Consider the following 20,461-nt stretch of genomic DNA (forward strand, 5'->3'; position numbering starts at 1 on the left):
CCTCTGGAGTCTGAGCTTCTTCATATATAAAGTACTTTACCTAGCATAGCGTAAGGACTATGATGATATTATCTATACATGGACCCAGTATAACATATTTAGCTCCTGCAGAGTAGGTTTAGTGTACAACATTTAATCTCAATAGAGTAGGTCCAGTATTTTCCCTTGCAGAATAGGTCCAGTGTGATCAAGTTCCAAAATGTCCAAAATAGAGTTAATCATGGATCGAACCTTAGACCTAAACTATATTCATTTTTAGTTAGGTTTTAGGTCGGCCCTATTTAAACTTTGACATTTTCTATGCCCAAGCCCGACCCATAATAAACTCTAGACCAAAGCAACAATGTATAGCCCACATTGGCAAGAATCCATTAAGTAACTAGTTGAGAGTCCAAAGCACGTACGTAAAATCTAATTATTTTATTGATATCATTTTATTTCCAAATTATACAGATGGCTTAGCAATCAACAAAATCCTCCATTATGCTTACATTATTTTAATTAACAATATCTGTATAGAAAGTCTACTATTTATTATTTTCTCATAAAATGTCATAATGAAAGCAATTTTACTCTATTGATGATATATTGTAAGTGATAGCAAATATCTTTCATAAAAAAATAATTTTACGAGAATAATATTCAAAAAATTTTACTAGTAATTTTCATAAAAATAAAATACTATGATGCCCTTAAAAAATGAAATATAATAGGATGCTTGCATCAAAAGATTATGTAATTAGTTTCATTTAAGTTGTTTTCTTTGAGAATATCCATTAATGTCTTATGATGAAGTATCTGGCCAATTTTTTTCTATCAATTTGACTTTTCTTATTGGCATGCATCTGCACATGCCAATTTACTAGTTATCTTAAAGTGTATTTCCTTAAAAAGAAAATAATTTTTCAATTTAGTACTTGCCATGTTCAATTAATTCTCTGATGTCCTTGTTGGTTGAAACAGATGCAGTCCAACCACCTCAATAAAAATGCATGCATCTTTCCTCCTATAGTATGTTTTTTTTTTTTTTTTTTTGGTACAACGAAGTCTTATATAGTGTGAATGAGGTCGATCGGATCAGAAAATAATAATAATAGAAAAAAGCATTCAATAGCATACTTCAAATCTAAAGGCTTTTTAGTTTCTGACTACCCACCTTGTAGCTGCCGACTTCATATATGGTTATCCGTATCTAAGTGATTTACACGTTGGATTAGACACCTGTCGCACATCTAAGCCCATTGAAAGTACCCTTTTCCAGGGTACAAAGCATCGGTGCTGCTTCAGGATGACACCGGCAGGGGAGAGATCCCAGCGCTTAGAAGTCACCGTGATATATAACGGGAAGAAAAACGTCGGCGGCGAAAATGGTCGCGGAGGTCGTCTTCCACTCCATCCTTCCCCCCGTCCAATCGGCGGTTTTCTTGGTCCGCCCCTCCGCCGCCGCCTTCGGTCGCTCTTCTCCTCTTCTACTGTGCCTCCGTCTCCGCCCCGCCCGCCGCCGCGCTCCCGCCGGAGCTCTCCGCAGCCTGGCGTCGATGTCCCCGGAGAGCCCGCTGTTCCGCGACGTGTGTGCGTCGGCGGTGACGGCAGGGGTCGCCCTGGGGCTCCTCCGCTTCTGGGAGGAGTTGGCCAAGCGAGGAGTTTTCGAGCAGGTCTTCCCCCTTCCTCTCTCTCTCTCTCTCTCTCTCTCTCTCTCTCTCTCTCTCTCTCTTCTTGGATGCGATTTTAGTTGGCTATTTAGTTCATAGAAACTTGTTTAAGCTAGGGATTTGGATAAATTTCTAGGCTTTTACATTCTCCTAGAATTTGGGGAGTTGGCGTGGTTTGCGTATTTGGCTGATAGAGTTGAAGCGGAATAGTGTTTGATCGGTATTCCCTATTTTGATTGTAATGATAAAAAATGTAAAAGTAAGTATTGGTGTTAATAGAGCATATTGCACTGCTTTATTCCCTGATCTTAAATCAAGGAGCTTGTTTTACATTGTGTTGCGAGTATTTTTTTTTGTTCAAAGGGACCCTAGGGTTTATTTTGTATATATCTAAGCGGAAAACTAAAACAAATAAGAGATTCGGTTTAGATTGAGTCCACAAGAATGCGACACCCAGTTCACTCTCAAATGACAATTTCAAACCACTATGTACCTATCTTGGGTGTATAGACAAGGCAGACTGGAACTTTGAACCAGCAAACTCGGATCAACCAAAAAAAGTATGAAGATTTTTTTGTGAGAGATGTGGATCTGTGTTGTACAAATTATAAGTCACCGAACTTTATTACAGCAAGTGAAGAACAAAGAAAATTGTATATGATTCTTGTAAGAAAAATCCCTCAAGTATAGGGAAAGGAGGGTTGTTCCTAACCAGATATAGTATCTTTCGGGTCCCAAAACATTTTATTCAAAAGTAGCCAATATTGAAAGCAGAACAAGAAATGTTGAAGTTGGCATGCCAAGAAACAGTTCAGTTTAGGAGAAATGTGATTGAAGAGTCCTCAGTCGACAGCCACTATGTCCACAACTATGAAAACTTTGCAACATGAAATAATAAAAGAATTTCCATACTCGTTACTTGAAAATTTTGATTCAAATATAGTATGTTCAAAGGAATACTCAAAAGTTTCGACTTAATTAATATGGTTGCAGATATGAAGTCCTGGAATTGGGTGATGCTTAGGTTTTCTATGGATTGTTTGGGATATGTTCTTCTCTACACCCTCCTATATTATAATTTTTGTTTATATTATAAATCATAAACTAAGATTAAATAGATATTATACAAAGAACTTCACTTTTTTTTTTTCCTGAGAAATGCCTAAATGGCACCGGATCATGTGGAAAGCTTGGCACCAAACCACAAGTTTTCTTAAAAGAAAGGAAGTTTACCATCAATCTAATTTCAATAGAACATATAAGCTGCACTTTTATAGGATCAGAGTAACATTAGCGTAAAAGTTTTTGGGACTGTTATCTAACGTTCGCCAATTCTTTAAGATTAAACCAACTGTGGCTAGACATTTATCGTTAAGAAATTTGACAAAATTGTCCCTCATCCATCACTGTACAGATTTTGTATGCCTATAATGTTGAGGCAGTGCTAAACCAATAAAAAGTAGAACAGGACTTGTGATAAACATGTAGTGCAACACAAAAACTAATTGCATAATCATCAAAATACCCTCGATGTATTGTGTAAATGCTGTCACCTAAGATAACAGTGAAATCTAAATGTAGGGCGCACATTCTACTTGGGTATATATATTGTAGTCTCTTTAAACATTATAATTGCATTACTGCAATTCTGAACCATCCTTTGTTATTCGAACTATGTTACTCATGCTTGCCCTAAGATACATATTCTATTGTCTTCTGTTGTATAGAACCTAGCCAGAAGAATCTATAAATAAGCAGAGATGCTCTTTTCTCCATTGAGAAGTGTCAAATGGTCATCCTAATATCTAAACTAAATAGAAAAAAATCAATTCAAATGCAGATGCATTAAAAAAGGAAGTACATGTGTGGATAAATAATTCCTTATTTTGATGCATATGAAATATTTATCTATTGACTTCTCGAGGGATAATGTTCTTTTTTCTCTCTCTAGAAATTGAATCGAAAGCTTGTACATATAAGCATTGGTCTGGCGTTCATGCTCTTTTGGCCTTTGTTCAGGTAAGTATACTTTTTAAGCATTTTTTATGTATATACATTGTGTTTCCTATAACTTGGTCCCTGCTTATTCCAGTTCGGGAAGCCAGGCGCCATATCTTGCAGCTTTAGCACCGGGGATCAATGCTATAAGGATGCTGCTCATGGGACTTGGAATTTGGAGAAATGATGCTATGGTCAAGTCAATAAGCAGAAATGGAGACTACAGGTTACAGTTTTTATAGGCATATTTTTCCATGCTACAATGAATCTGTGGCTCACTCTAATTATGAACTTATCCAAAGGTCTTTGCCTGCTTCATTGTGTATTAGTTGATGATCATCTTCTTCTAACTAGGACACTTCTACATTTCATATTCATAACCTCTTATTTTTGTTACCGTAGGGAGCTTTTGAAGGGGCCATTATACTATGCTTGCACTATAACTCTGGCTACCTCTGTATTTTGGCGAACGTCTCCTATTGGGATAGCTGCAATCTGCAACCTGTGTGCTGGAGATGGTACTCATACTGCTATTCATTTTTAAGCGCCGTTTGTGTTGTTGGCTATAATGCTTTGACAGATTAGTATTTGAGTATGTTGACTGCGTAGTCTGACTGAATTAGAATGGGATTAGAAACTTGGAAATTCTGGATTGCATGGTTTGCGGAAGAAATAGATTTTATTGTTTCTCTGGGATCTAAGAAAGCTCTTTGAAAGCTCCAAGGCAGCTACATAGACAGCATTTGTAATTATGTATTTGCTGACAGGTGTGGCTGACATAGTAGGAAGGCGATTTGGGCGCCATAAGCTTCCTTACAACCCTAACAAGTCCTTTGCCGGTAGCCTTGCAATGGTATTTGCAGGTTTCATAGCATCCGTTGGGTAAGCGTAGGTTAAATGTTTCATTTATTTCTATGCAATTCATTGTAGACTGAAAGCCTAAAGATCTTTCATACGTTTATAATGATGCTATCCAGGTACATGCATTACTACCACTCATTTGGATTTGTCAACGAAAGCTGGGACATGGCCCTACGCTTCTTTTTCGTGTCTCTAGCTGCAGCATTTGTGGAGTCGCTTCCCATCAGTTCCGAGCTGGATGACAATTTGACAGTTCCCTTTACTTCCCTATTGTTTTCTGGCCTTGTTTTTTAGTTCTGCATGAGAACCTTGGATCTAATGTTGTATACTACACAAAAATAATGTGCCTACATGGATGTAGTATGGTGCATGGAGATTGTTTGAGAAATCGCAGGTGTTGGCGATTCTTCTCTAATGGCAGCTTCTGAGCAGCAATTCAGTCGATGCTTATCAAAATCAATAGACTAAAAACAGTCATCTTGTTTTAATGTGAAAATTGATCTGTGAGATTTTATAAATGTAACACCATTGCACCAAACATTGAAAGGTCTGGAAGGAACAACAAATTATGTTACATTACCACGTTCAACTCAAATAACTGCATGTCAAGTTTCAACAGCTGCAGCAAATGCTCCGGTATTTTATCCAAGCTTATCAAATTCATATCTGCTTATTAATAATTGAGAAATCTTGCAGACAATATGTTCTTTAGGCTACTATCCACGCTTTGGGAGATTTGGTTAGATGATTCTTTTCAATTAAGTTCTCTTTATGTTCATCACTTATTACCCTGGGTAGAACATTAGTTCGTTGTTACATAAAACTTTATTAAATGGAAACTAATTGCATGTGTAAATGTGGAAAAGAAAATTTTCTTTTTGCATTTAAGTTCAAATCTCCTAATTTAACTAATCTATCTCTATTCTTATCCATCTAAACGAAGCCCTCCATGTTTCTGTCTCATAAAACCACTCGACCTTCTAACAATTCTTAGGCTATCCTTCTTTCTCCTAAAATTATTCGCGCCCAAACCTCCCCTCTTTAAATTATTCGCGCCCAAACCTCCCCTCTTTAAATGACCCCAATAACCACCATTTCTAGTTAGTGTCGGTCTTCTTTTTTCCTTTCCTTAATGCAATCCTTCGGCAATATTTCTTTATTTTGCTAATTTGTTTCTTCTTTTTATTTTTATAAATTATTATAAAATATCTGTATTTAAATTTTTCACAATCTTAATTTTATACTTAAAGTTTTTTTTGTATTTCTACACTTAGATATTTTAGTTCTCTCTGTTGCTTAAACTTTTTTTATTCCTGTTTTTGTATGTCGAGCATAATATTCATGGCTTTTTTTATTGTTCTTATACTCTAATATGCAATTTCTATTTTCTGTTTTTACTGATTTCATATTTCTTTTTCTTTACATTTTTGTTCTTAGAAATTTCATTTATTTCTTTCACTTAGTAAAATTATTATTTATTTAAGTTTCATTCAAGTTATTATATTTTTAAATTTATGTTTTATCATTTAAAATATTATTCTATAGTTTCTTTTTCTATTAATCAACCTTTGCATTCTTATAAATTATATCATATATTTTAATATTTAAGTTAAAATTTTCTATTAATTTGTATCAACCAAGATATTATGTTTTTTATTATTATTTTATAGCTATTAAATGTACATGTATGCGATGTTTCTAAAACCCAAAGGAGGGGCCTTTTTCTAGCCATTATTTCTTTAGTCAACCTAGTACTGGAAAAATATCTTGAGGTTAATCAATTCATCAAAAGTGAGGAGAATAAAATCATGAATATTTTCTACTCCTTATTTTATCTTTTGGGGTGGAGGTTCAAAAAATATTTGAAAAGAAACGAGATTTCAAGAAAAAAATTGAAACTATGGCCCATGCAGGTAATATTTTGAAAGAATTGACATGGGTATTTAAAATGATTGAGATTGTCATCTAAATAGTGGAAATTGATTTTTCTTAAAAAAGGAAAAATAAAAATTATGGCCCATCAGGTAATATTTTGAAAGAATTAAGATTTATATATTAAAAATGATTAAAGACTGTCACCTAAAAATTTGGCCCATGCAGGTCTCGAACCTGCGACCTTCGCGTTATTAGCACGACGCTCTAACCAACTGAGCTAATAGGCCAATTAATAGATGTATGCTGAAAATTTAAATAAAATAGTAATAAATTGTAACCATTTTTTTATTAAAAAATCAAGTAGCAAATAGGTTGCGCAATTGAGGATGCCCCTATCCCAAACAGCTCTTAATCTCTTGACATGAAATCCTGATGATTAATAAAGACTAAATTTGAACTAAAAATCTCTCAGTAGAACAACCATGATGCCAATTTGGAATTGGCACTTCCATATGCATGCCACTTCCACTGATTGAATGAGCCAATCTTTTAATCGGAAGAATAAAGACCTAAATACTGAAAGCTTAAAGAAATCCTCAAGAAAGCAAACCTACATGCAAGCATTCATGGATCAAAGAAAGATGCGCTTATAGGGGATAATGCAAACTCTCGAGCAGGTGAGCATATCTATAAGTGTCCACATATTACTGAACCATACATGGGCTATGGGCATAAAAAGACACCATCACTTCCACTATCGAAAAACGGAAGAGCACTCCCACATCCAAGCTTACCTCTGGCATCTCAATCATAATGGAGACCATACAAGTGATATAACGCGACAAGTGGTTGTCTGGCTAATGCTAGGTTGACAGCTCCCAAAATTATTATGCAAGTCCAGCCAAAGAAAGTTGTGGGCTTCAAATCGATCGGCAAGGATAGATTTTCCTCAGCAAAGATCCGAGTTCTTGTGGTCTCTTGAGCACTTTAGATTCTCGCCACTCTCTTATCTTACACAGGCTAGCTCCATATCCCCCATTAGGAAAAGAAGATAGCCAAGCGAGAACCAACACATTCTGCCAGGCAGCTAGGTGACTAGCATAATTCGATTTCAGATCCTCAGTGCAAAGTCACCTATCAAGAGGAATTGGGCTTCTAATTAATAATTTTCATACACAAAGATAAACAGAATCTATCAAACTTGGAGCCATGGAGCCACCAAAGCTCCTCAAATGGGAGACACGAGTTACAATGGAGCCCTCACAGCATTGCAAAATGGCACACACCTCGTATTCCCGTGAGAGACATCAGTCTGCTGGGTCTGCACACTCTAATGGGTGCTCCGCCATGAAACCTTGCTCGAGGCCAACGGCTCGGACCTCGTTCATGGACTGTGGTACATCGCCGAGCCCACACGGGCCTGTCCTTCGCCGTGCTCCGCCGCGTCCGACTCCTCCCGTCGAGCCCTTCGTCGGCGTCTCAGGTAAAGGCAGAGCAGCGGGCAGGATAGGAAGAGAGCAAAGAGCGCGACCAGAACCAGCAGCATGATCTCTCCATGCAAGATATAGCTTTTATCCTTCGCAGCCTTTATTTTGCCCGGTTGACTGGGAGCCGTCGCAACTGATGACGCGTAGCCCATACTCGTGAGAAGCCAGGCTCTCTCCTTGTAATCCTCAGTGGGTGGGAGAGGACGTACGGGCCGGGTCCCTAGAGTTTCAGATGACTTCTGTCTTCACCTTATTCTATCACTCTCTTCTCCTCCTACTTCTCACTCTCATCATGCGGAGGAGGTGTATATTAGAGAGGTGAGAAGCAGGACCTACTTTCTCGATGGAATCCAAGTTTACAAATCAAAGAAGAAAGAAGGAAAAGGGCTTCAATAATGCAGAACTTGCTTCAAATACGTGGGTGACTTTGACGGTGAGATCCCGAGAGGGATGCTAAAGGGCTCGGCGGTACGTTGCTCGGATCATACAGGGCTGATTGTAGCCAGAATTTTGATCTCCGATTGAGCTCTAAAGATAAAAATTTTTTCATGCTTGATAAAAAATAAAAATAGTTACTAAAATTTATTTGTTTATTTATTTTTGAGATTATGTGCTGCATCTGGATTCTCTATCGGTGTTTGTACCCTATCAAGAGGTGTGGCCCTCCCTAAGTACATAGATTTCGGATCATTGGATCTGGGAAGGTATATACCACCAACCATTTATTGTTTTGTTCTTGGGGAGGCCAGACCTCCTCCTCCTCCTTCTGCTTCTTCTTCTTCTTCTAGCCAAGGAATCGAACCAGAGCAAATTTATTACTGCTGGCCATTGGGTACTTTTGTCAGTCACCAGCCATGTCGTGCAATAACTCAGTCTGGAAGGTTACCGCTAGTGCTGCCATCCGGGATATGTCATTTTCTGCCCCCTCTGATTCTTAGATATTTTTGCGACGAATACGTGGACACGAGACATCTAAAACAGTTTGAACTTAAGATTAGAGGCAGCCATGAAGAGAAATGCTCAGCAAATAAGGGTACCACAAGCTGACTCCAAGTGGTTTGAACAATTGCTTGATGATTTTGGCCATGGTGGTGTTCTAAATTGGGTTTTCTACATCGATCGGATGGATGGATTGATGCTATGCAAATATTGTCAAAAGAATTTTTCCATATGGTTAGGGGCTCAAGCCTAAGGTTTAAATCTCGGTCTTCCTCACTTGACGCAGCTTTTTGATACTTAGTAACAAATGTATTATATATGAGGCGTACTCTAATACTATTTGTAACAATCTATTACCTTGTATTATTTATATTTCTTAATCTTATATAAATGTCTAACATCTCCTCAACATATAACTAATATGAGAGTAAACAAATATTTCTATAGTTTCTCACATATCCTCTCCTTAAGCCCGGGCATCCTCGTTAGAGTAAGATTCTAATATCAAACATAAATAGTCAAATCATAAACCTCCTGATAAGCTCCAGGGCAAATCCTAAAACGACATATGCTGCAATTTCTCCTGGCCTATATGGGTAATAGGCAGAGTCAATTTTGCCACCATTTGTAGCAATAGAGAACCTCATCCAAAAAATTTAGACAAAATTATTTATTTTATTCTATATAAGTATTTAAGATGTTTCCTGCACGGATCCCTATATATTCCCTATTGTGCGATATCTGGGATATGGCCGAGGGTATGGAGTTTCAGGCCAGGCATGTCTTTAGAGAGGCGATTGGGGTCGCAGACTGAGTGGTCTCGTATGTAGCCGACCACTCCAGGAGTACCCTATGGAGTGGGAAGAGGAAGTTGCCTACGGCACTTCGTGATTTGCTATTTTCTGATTTTGTTGGATGCATTCGTACTAGATCTGTATGAATCATCTGATTAACCAACAAAAAAAAAATAAGAATATTTATATGTCGGACCGGATCGTAGGGCATTTTTTTTCTGGCCCTTTGATCAAAGTTTATTCGGGCCGCATCATCGGGCCTCATCGTCGGCTCAGCCCACAACTTAAACCGAGCATCTTTCCACGGCCCCGGTTCTCGTGCGTGTTGGTCTGCACTAAATTTTGTGCGCCTCGCAAAACCCTAGACAAAACCCCTTCCAAGAAGAGGGAGAGAGAGCAGAAGGCCGACGACATTTCGAAGCTGCAGCAGCCGTTCGATCTATCCCCAGGAGGATGCCGAAGTCGAAACGCAACCGACCTGGTGGGATACTACGAATCATCAAACCATTTCTTTTCTTTCTTTTTTGTATGTTTTTTTTATGTGGATATTTGAGGGCCTATAGCTTGATCTGTGGTTCTGTTCTGATCTTAGTCGTCAACCTCCAAATATTTTTATAGTTCAAGAACTGTTTTTTTTTTTTTTGTTTGGAATTATGGTACTGGAACAATGCCTTCTGAAGTTCCACCTGAAAGAGTTCTGTTTTTTGAAGTTCCATCTATTGAATTCAATTTCGGAACTTTCTTGGTGTTAGAAGACTTTGTAGGAAAACTCTGTTCGATTTCAACGAACTATAGCAATGAATGGGAGAATTCGGTATAGGAAAAACAAGAAACAAAGAAATTAGAAGTGTTGTCCTCAGGACCAGCATGAATGCACATGTTGTTTTTGGGTGTACCTTGGTCTAACTTTTTTTTAATTTTTGCATGATTCTGGTATTTGGAGGTTCAGATTGCCTACTCTCGCCTCCGGCTTTTGGGATAAGTGATGAAAGATGTATGATCTAAGAAAAAATCATAAGAAGTTAACATCCTGGAGGAGTATTGGAATTAACTTGACCTCTCTTTGGGGAAATTTGGATCGGAAGTATAACACCGGCGCTCCCATCTACTTACAAAGAGTTCTGTGGTTAAGTTTGCTTTTGAGGACAATGTTTCAATGTTTTATTGGCTCGCAGGAACCCATATATTTTGTATTGGTTTGAAGTACACACTTTAATACAAAGTAGCTTGTTCAATCTTTACAATTGGTTTCATTTAAGACTATCTTTTGGGTGTTCACATTCAAAAAGTAGTTGACTTTCTGCCAACCACAATGAATAATCAAGAAAGTCAACCATAATGAATAATCAAGAATATTATATGGATCATAATTTTTAAATAATTGCTTATTCATGATACTTGGAGGGACCATGATTAGCCACTTGTCAAGAGGTCCCATATCGGTAGTTTGTTCCCGGAATTGACTACCTAGAAGAGTTATTTAGACAAAAAGAGTTATTCAAGGACTGAACTGCTGGCAACTGCTACCCAAGGGAAATTATTTTTGGAAATAACTTCCTCTTTCATGATAAAAGGCTGCAAGAAGACTTCATTTGGGACAGTTGACTTCTACGACAATTAGAAAGGTTTTCTATACTGAATGGTCTCCCTTAGTCCTTTATCATAGGTTTAGGATTCTTCTCAAGAGCGGAGATCCGTCCTACTAAAGGATATATTGGTTTTTCCCAATCATATATATTAGATGAATCTGGATATCTGAATTGAGATTGATTGAAGGTTGATCTGTTCCCATTCGTTTAATCTTGTTCATTTGTTTGGTGCTTTTTGTACTTTTTGCTTTTGTTTTAATCACTCAGCGAATTAAGTCCTTGCATCAAGGCAAAATAAAGCCATCTCTCTCATCAACCTCTCCCCAACTAGAATCAATCATGAGAGAATATAATGTACAAACATTGGATTATTATGAAATTCTTTTTTCCTCTTTCCCTATCTCGCATGCAAAGTATAATTGCTTTTCTGATGTTTCATATGCAGTGACATTGTCCAAGACAAAGAAAAAGGGTAGAGAGCATAAGGAAGCGATAGTGAATGGTATAAAGCAGGCGCTGGAGGATTACAGTTCTGTCTATGTGTTCACTCTTGAGAACATGAGAAATCTGAAGTTTAAGGAGCTCAGGGAGCAACTGAAATCTAGCAGCAGGTACGTGAAGTAGTTTTTCTTTTTTTAATTTATATTATGCCTCATACTTCTGCAGTTCTACTCTTCTGTCTGAATACAAAATATGAACCTAATTACTTGATGTACACATACTGCTTTTTCTTGTTTTGTACTCAAAAGAACACTAATATATCTTACAATTGAGTTAAATTTTACTATAAGTCCCTAGTCATTCCGTGATAGCTCAGAACCACTTTAACTAGTCCCTTACTGAAACTACCATTTATTTGTTTTTCAACTGGAATGTGTATATAAGGCAGCAAATATTCCATAGTTTTATCCAGATGTTCTTGACTAGTGTATCCACTCATTCTGCTACATGTTAGTCATTAATGTGCATCATTAAACTCTTGTTAGCAGATTTTTTCTTGGGTCGAATAAAGTCATGCAGGTTTCCCTGGGCAGATCAGTAGCTGATGAAAACAAGCCAGGCATTCATAAACTTTCTAAGGTTGATTTTTTTTTTGCTTGCAATGTTTGAGGACTTTTAGTATTCTCACCAGTGCTTATGAAAATTCCTATATTATTTTCAGTTTCTTCGCGGTGGTACTGGACTTTTGTTCACTAATTTGGAAAAAGAGGAGGTTCAAAGGTATTTGCTTTCTTTCTTTTTGTTGCACATGATAGTGATGCTCTACCTCACATCTCTTAACGAACTTATGGAGCACATCTTTTTTAATTTAAAGATATCATCCTGATATTTTATTTTATTTAAATGCAAACGAGATCTAGTTTATACGGTTTGCTTTTATTTTGTGTTCTAGTTTAACCATGCATGTATTATCATTCTATTTAGGGCTAATTATTTCAGATGCATCATATTTAAATAGGACTGAAGAGGTTTTTTCTTTTCAGTAATCTCTGGTTATCATTCTTTGCAATCACGGTATAATCTTTCTTCAATTATCATTTCAACGAAATACATTGTTATCTAACCTAATTCTATCCAATGTAAACATTTCATCTTGTTGATATTATTTGGTTGTGAAGCATCTTTAATTCAAGATAACATAAATAGGGAGTGATTGCTTGTAGAAGCAGGAAGCTTGGAGATCCTAAATTAGAGAGCCACTTTTTTTTTATTTGATGTCGAAAATAGAACGTGCATATTCTGTGATTTTATTAAAGCAATCTCAAAAGCATGGTTCACTATATTGAAAATCACAAATAAAAAGTAGTATTACTTTGATGTAACTTACTTTGGTCTTTGTTGAAAGTAAAGAAAATTCTGTTAATGGGGTTGAAAGCATTCTTAAGTGAGATCTTCAATAAACTAAAAGGCCCTTTTTTTGTTTACTTTTGTAGGGCATTACCACCAGATAGAACAATATGAACTTTGTTGTTGAACAGCTTGCTGTTTTGATCTTATTTATATAATAAATTCATTCACATGCAGACATTCTTGCAGTCATAATTCCTTACAATTTGCATGCCTGCCTATTTTTTATGATGCAATGGAACTTTATTACTTTTTGTGAAGGAGAATTTCCTTTAATGAAAGATGAAAGCATATATTTGGTACATAAATGGTGGCCTGAATATTCTGCATAAGGTAGAGATTGGAGTTTATGTTTCAATGTGTTTTGCAGGTTATTTGAAGAATTTGAAGAACATGACTTTGCAAGGACAGGGAGCATTGCAACTGAAAAGGTTTGAAATTGGTATTATTGGTACAAGCTTTTGTTCTTTTTTATCATTGTCTACACATTATTAGGAGAATCTGCACATTTAAGTGGCTGGGCTTGGTTGACAGTGAACATGAATTTGACCTGCATTGTCAATGCCTTGGCCCAAGCTTAGTTCAACCACTACCCAGAGACTTGCACTCAGCCCCAAGTACCATGAGCTGAGGTAGGTCGCCTGTGTAGGCCATGCTGGGTATCAACTCGGTGTTGGTTCTATATCAGTCCAATAATCAAGTAAAACTTAAAGGTGCATATGCATGTGCAGTCACGTATCAGTTGAATTGCGCACTTCTCATCAAACCTTTGATATTGGGATCAATGGCTTTTTACCTATATATGTGAGTTAAGATTGATCCCTTTAAGGTGGTAGGAATGAGCAATGGTCATTGAATGGCTTCATCAATCTAAATGATATTAATCTTAATGCGGACATGGCCAAAATGATTCTTATTTCAAAAGTTTTAATGAGCAGAGTGTGGTCTGACTCTATTAATCTCCCTCTCTCAAAAAATGCATACAGTATACATGTAATATATAATTTATTGATGAGGTTTTGTTTGTCAGTATTTGAGTGCAAGATGCCAGCCCATGCTCAGGCCATGTTCGAGTCAGGCCAGAAATGTCAGACTCAAGTTAAATGCAGCCTGGGGCTATTCTAAGTACATCATGGGCAGGCCTAGCCTGATGTCAAAGCCTTGACCCAAGCTTAGTTCAACCACCACCCAGATATTTGCACTCAGCCCCAAGCACCATGAGCTAAGCTAGGTCGCCCGGGTGTCGGCCATGCTGGGTGTCAACTTGATGTTAGTTCTATATCAGTCCAATAATCAAGTAAAACCTAAAGGTGCATATGCATGTGCGGTCATGTATCCGTTGGATTGCGCACTTCTCATCAAACCTTTGATATTGATCGATGGCTTTTTACCTATATATGTGAGTCAAGATTGATCCCTTTAAGGTGGTAGGAATGAATAATGGTCATTGAACACCTTTATCAATCTAAAGGATATTAATCTTAATGCAGACATGGTCAAAATGATTCTTAGTTCTAAAGTTTTAATGAGCAGAATGTGGTCCGACTTCTATTCATCTCCTTCTCTCCAAAAATGCATACACTGTACACATAATAAATAATTTATTGATGAGGTTTTGTTTGTTAGTATTTGAGTGCAAGATGCTGGCCCATGCTCAGGCCATGTTTGAGTCAGGCCAGAAATTTCAGACTCAAGTTAAATGCAGCCTGGTGCTATTTTAAGTACATCATGGGCAGGTCTAGCCTGATGTACATCTCTTACTGGAAACTGAAATGCAGTTTGTTTTTTTTCTTTTTTAAATCTAGGTCATTCTTGCAATTTTTTTCTGTATAATATATGTCTGTTCCAGGTGGAACTAAAAGAAGGCACATTGGAACAGTTCTCGCATGAAATGGAGCCTTTTCTCCGCAAACAGGGATTGCCTGTTCGCTTGAACAAAGGTACAAGTTTCTGTTGAATGATAATCTTTGCCTTGGCATCTGTCATCATATACACATGCAAAAGAAAAACAAAGAAGAAAAAGAAAGAAAACTTGTACCTCAAGTATATGAAAATTGATATTTTGAAATTTTCTTCTAGCAGGAATCATAGAGCTAGTCTCCGACTTTGTTGTGTGTGAAGAAGGGCAGGCTCTATCCCCTGAATCAGCTCGAACATTGGTATGTCTGTCTTACAGTTATTATTGAGTTTTCAATTCTGTAATGTCTGCTGGAAAAGGCAACTACACCATACAATGTTTATCATAGCTAAGAATCGAGATTAGAAATCATATGAAATATGTTCAACAAAGCAGTGAATTACAAAAGGAAATTATTGTTAGATCAACCACAAAACTTGTCTAGATCGTGATTTGTTTTAAAGTTTGTTTCATGATTTCTTTTAGACCAGAGTAATTTGTTTTTAAAAAGAATTTTACTAACACAAACAATAATGATTATTCTGGTATTTATTGAGAAGTATGGATATCCTTGCTGATGATCGTTTTTGTTTGCTAAATACATTTGATTTTATATAAATGAAGAAAATTGAAACATCGTTCCTTGTATTGATTTTTCTTTTAGGCTCTTGTAGCTTGCACAGTATGAACCTGCTCGAAGTTGCTTGTATCATGTCTAGAAAATGGATTTCATAATCCTTCTTTGTGAGAAGTGGAATCTCATAGAAGGCTTTATTAGGAAAATCATTCTCCTAAATAAATCTTATCTTTGATTTGGTGGGATCAAACTACAACAATCTTTTTAGTTAAATTTCTCCACCCTTGTCACATCAGTTTTTTGTAGGAAAAACTAAATACATTATCACCACATTACGTAACTCTAGAAGTTTAACTCATGATGCAAAAGATTCATCATTTAATTTGCTTTTTAGTGCAAGACTTTCATGCGCATTTTATAGTTCTTTCACATCCACATGTATAATTAAGCAACTTTGCTGGTGCTACACATAAATGTCTACTTATTTGCTGGCTTTATTGATCACAAGTTTTTGAAATTTGTTTTTGGAGCATCAATACACTTGTCTCAAGGCAGACACCCCTTGGCAGGTTACCTCCATTCTAGATGCTTTCAACCAGAAAGGTCCAAAAAATTAAAAATAATATCAACCAACTTATGAAACTGGAAAATCTGGGACCTGAGTCAAGCTACAAAACAAGAACGGTGCTTTTAATCATGTTTTTGTTCATTGAGTACACCTCTGAAAAGGCAACTGACTTGAATCCTAAACACATGCTACCATAAAATTTCTACCAGAAAATATCGGAGAAAAGAAAAAAGCCAATAATCTTTAGAAAAACTGATCAAAGAAAATGAATAACCTTAATCCTTTGTCTACTTGTATTGCATCAAATATTTGTCTTCACTTATGTTCTGATTATTTGTTCATCAACTTATGGAGGAAAGTTACAATAGTTGCTATCTTTCAATAATGGATGATGAAGTAAAAATATCGTTTCAATTCTACATTTTCCTTTAGTTGTTATTTTGAGGCACAAAAAAGATATTCTATTAGTAGGAATGTGAAAGTTCAACATAGCCTGTGTGAGTAAAAATATTATTTTCTCTTAAACTTATGTAAGCATACTTATATTTGGAGTTTTAATATTCTACTTTTGATTTTTAATGCTGCAAGATTGACTATCTTAGGCATCTTCTACAATGGATTCTTGCTTACAATGGCGGAGCCAGGATTTCAATAGATGAGGAAATAATAACTTATAACCATTTGTATGTTAAATTTAAAAACTTATTTGAAGTAGCCAGAAAATAGAATTTTACTATAAAATTGATATATTTGCATTATGCCGTTAGGGTCTAGGGTGCGTATAAGAGTCTAGAAACAAGATGAGATCATGTGAGGAACTAAAAAGGTGTCATATTGCATACTTCAAAAAAAAAAAAAAAAGATGGAAGAAAATTTGTCTACTTATAGTTTCCTCTTCTTCTTCTACTTGGTAAATTTTTTAAAAAATTTAGAAAAGAGCATGCCTATTCAAATACAGATCTCTGCAAGGTTCCTTCACTTAAGAAACATACCCAATGTCCATTATTATTTTGAATTTGGAGGAGCATATCGCATTAGGATGCAAGGGTGGGGGGAGGGGGGAATGTGGGCTAGGGAGGACATGATATATGGAGATTCAACATGTGAGCAGCAGATTTGAGCAGCCTACGTCTCTCTTTTAAAATAAAAGCTTCAATACACGAGAAGTTTGTGCACAGGTATGTAAACATGTAGAAAGTGGGTATTTGGAAATTCCACCAATGTAATGCCTGTATTCAACCAACACCAAAAATTTAGGAAGAGAACTAGTGATAAGTTTCATCCTATCTCATGAAATTGTAGAAAGGGCAAGCTTATGTAGATTCACTTGGCAACAGGCCACGTATCAACAATCTCAAAATTTTAGGCGGGGCAACTTGACACCTCCGACCACCCCACCCTCATCCCCAACCCCTCCATTTTGGCTCCATCAATGATTGCTTACCTTACAAATTATTAGGGGCAAAAAAATCAGCCTCCATTCAGTTGGCTTAATTTATCCCCCAAAATTTCCCCGCAAAGCTGATGTAGAGGTGAAAACACTCACCACCTTTGTATAGGGAACCAGCTTGTTGGACAAATTTGTTCATGTTAAACTGCATAGCAATGTAGAAACTCACTTCTTGTTGGCAATCTCTGCATTGCTGGTTGGTCGACATCAAGCGGTCGTCCCATAGCGAACATGGACTTGATTTCATTACTAGAAGCAAATATTGAAGATAAAGAATTGCTTGCTATTGAAACTTGGTTGTGCTGCTTCTTAGGTAACAGACTTCACATGGATTTTGCCAGTGGGTTCTTTCTCGGAAATAAAAATCGTGTTTGTTTAGAGTATGATTGAAGAGCATGACTTGGTCAGCTCTGAGTTGACCATTCCTCATTTCCTCATCATTTCCTGGTAAATGAAGCAGTTTATTTGCTTGAAGTAGATTGTCTAGTAATATCGGAACATTTGAACAGCTAAGAACTTCAGTCAAATTCTCAGTTCAAGTAAACATATGTTGGCTGCAACATGTAATTCCTTGATCTGACCACTTGACACCCCCACTTTTGCAGCGTTTGCTTGGAATCAAGATGGCTACCTTCCGCGTCCACCTTGTCTGTGGTTGGAGCCCTGATAATTTTGAAGTCTATGGAGAAGGGTTGGATCTTTCAGATGTCGAATCCTCATAGGGACCATCCATCCTATCTAAAATTTGAAGTCTCTTGACCTTGTCCATCATGGAAGCCTGAAGTCTGTAGAGAAGGGTTGAATCTTTTGGATGCGACCCCAATGCAGTGCTAATGATGCAAGTGGTGGCAGCAGTTTGGCGGTGCATTGCAATTTTCATTTCCTTGCATCACCTACTTAAAGCATGCGAGCTGCTTCGTTCGGAAGATTTTATGGAAGTGATTGGAATGTAATTTTGCACCTTCCACCATTGTAAGAGATAATTCTAATTAGTCTTTTTTAAAAGTTAAATATTACATCTATGCAGAGCTCATTTGAGGAAATCTACTTGCCTTCGCTTATATTTCCTTGCCTTCTTTTTCTAAATTCTGTTTTTTTTCGTTTTTGGTATTACAAGGAGCAAAGCTGAGCTCGGTATGACAGACATAATAAAACATACAGCAGGTACACTCTAGAGTGAAAAACCAAGACAACCGGCTATTGAGAAAACAGAACGATCTTAGCCTAATGAAATCCGCTCTCAGCCCATCCCATGAGCAAATAATGTAAAGCTGGAGAGACTGGTGAGCCTTCTGTTAGTAGAAATTTTCCCTTTGAGTGCATGATTAGCCAATAGATCTGCATACATTACCCACAATGAAAGTAACCTTGTTAGCAACAGAACCGTGTTTGCTTAGAAACATGAAAGTAACCTCTTGTAGATTTTCCAGCGTCAATATCCAACAACAGAGGGAATTGAACATGTTTAGAATTAGATAAGTGCTGAATCCAATTAATTGCTGTTGCTTAATCTCCTTCCAGCCATACCCTAGCTGCCTGGAGCTTAGTTACAGCATTATGTAGGCCCAACCAAGCGGCAGCTAAATTCTGCATTAGGAACAAAGGTGGCCACAGATAAAAACTTACCACCGGCAGCCAACATCTTGATCTCCGGTCACGAAGCCAGATGCCGCCCTATGCATTGCCACAGTTGCATCAAAGTTTATTTTTAACACTCCGAAGGGAGGAGGTTGCCACCATACAATGTTAACAGGAGTTGATGAAATAATATTAGAAGAAATTAACAGCGTCCCAAAGCCTTGACGGAGTATTAAAAAATAAGAACATATCAGTAACCATTGCAGCACAGCGTATGTAAATCCCTCTCATAAGTTCATTGGGACTATGCTGCACCTATTGGAATAGCCCTTTATTGCGGGCTTTCCATAAAACTCCAAGCAACCCATGCGCCAAAGGCGTTATACCCGCTTGATGCTCTTGCAATTGAGCCACATTTTTTCAAAGGGAAGAGGAGTGGAGTCTCTAGGTCTATCGTTGGTCAATGATAATAGGATAGAGCAATAATCAGAAGCAAATCTTGCTAAATGACTCGCGGTAGATCCTTGGAATAGGTCAATCCATTGATCGAAGGCAAAGGCTCTATCGAGGCGTTCCCATGCTCTAGTCAACCTCAACCTGTTATTGCACCAGGTATAATTTGGCCCTCGAAAACCTAAATCAATCAGCCTTGAGGGATTTGCCACCTTTTTAATCCCCTGCTTGTAGGATACAATTGAAGTCTCCTATAAAGAGACAAGGAAAACCCAAGGATATGGCCAGGGATGCTTGCTCCCAAAGAGCTCTACGTTCAACTCCCGAAGTGGTCCCATCTTGTTGGGTGATAAAGACCAACGGCCACTTGTCTATCAACATGAGTAAAGCTAACTCACCCCAAGTCCCTATGCCAAGCTACAACGATTCCTTACTGAATGGCTGTTGAGAAGACTCACCTTTTTGCATGAGCTATAGATCAATCTTTTGCTTAAGGTTCTGAAAGTGCACCTCATGTGCAGTAGAATTACCAGAGGAAGATTTGGATCTCTCTGCAGAGGCTTTGTCCGACTCTGCAGCATGATGGCCAACTTCCTTCAATTCCAATTCAACGAAGCTTCCTTCTCCCAAAGCTTCAAGGGATAATCCGGAGCCGGATCTACACCCTGGCTCGGCGAACCTTGTCCCGGCAAGGTTCGAACATCGGCGCCACAACAAGTCGCCTCTTGTACACCATGATGCATCTGAACAAGAAATCAAGGCTGCTGCGGAAGGTGGATGACACGCTTGGCATGCTGCACACCCATTGCTTGAATTCTTGCGGGGCTTTAACATGCCATGCAGAATGTTCCTCGTGCATGCTCTGTGATAGGTTAGAATGCCGTGGTTACATCCA

The 20,461-nt window shown here is 37.5% G+C and overlaps 2 protein-coding genes and 1 non-coding gene across 4 annotated transcripts; 2 read left to right on the forward strand and 1 right to left on the reverse strand.

Annotated features, from left to right (window-relative positions):
- Positions 1–1,298: 1,298 nt before the first annotated feature.
- LOC103722776 (putative phytol kinase 2, chloroplastic) lies at positions 1,299–5,049 on the forward strand. Its single transcript, XM_008813453.6, has 6 exons — positions 1,299–1,655; positions 3,604–3,671; positions 3,745–3,876; positions 4,053–4,168; positions 4,418–4,532; positions 4,628–5,049. Exons 1-6 carry the CDS (start codon positions 1,368–1,370, stop codon positions 4,803–4,805), a joined length of 897 nt encoding a protein of 298 aa, XP_008811675.2. The 5' UTR covers positions 1,299–1,367; the 3' UTR covers positions 4,806–5,049.
- A 1,550-nt stretch (positions 5,050–6,599) lies between these two features.
- Positions 6,600–6,673, reverse strand: TRNAI-AAU (transfer RNA isoleucine (anticodon AAU)). Its single transcript has one exon. It is a non-coding gene; the product is annotated as a tRNA-Ile (tRNA).
- Positions 6,674–9,907: 3,234 nt separating this feature from the next.
- On the forward strand, positions 9,908–18,596 carry LOC103722773 (uncharacterized). 2 transcript variants are annotated; one of them, XM_026799838.4, is made up of 8 exons: positions 9,908–10,087; positions 11,641–11,806; positions 12,185–12,275; positions 12,358–12,416; positions 13,414–13,474; positions 14,923–14,983; positions 15,126–15,202; positions 18,141–18,596. In XM_026799838.4, exons 1-8 carry the CDS (start codon positions 10,060–10,062, stop codon positions 18,255–18,257), a joined length of 660 nt encoding a protein of 219 aa, XP_026655639.1. In that variant the 5' UTR covers positions 9,908–10,059; the 3' UTR covers positions 18,258–18,596. The 2 variants fall into 2 exon arrangements, with proteins under 2 accessions (XP_026655639.1, XP_008811673.1); XM_008813451.6 differs by having other exon boundaries at positions 9,909–10,087; positions 14,893–14,983.
- Positions 18,597–20,461: the final 1,865 nt, after the last annotated feature.

Source organism: Phoenix dactylifera, chromosome 14 (assembly GCF_051530095.1).
Source record: "Phoenix dactylifera cultivar Ajwa chromosome 14, Ajwa_hap1_PhDact_Kaust_v1.1, whole genome shotgun sequence".
NCBI classification, from domain to species: domain Eukaryota; kingdom Viridiplantae; phylum Streptophyta; class Magnoliopsida; order Arecales; family Arecaceae; genus Phoenix; species Phoenix dactylifera.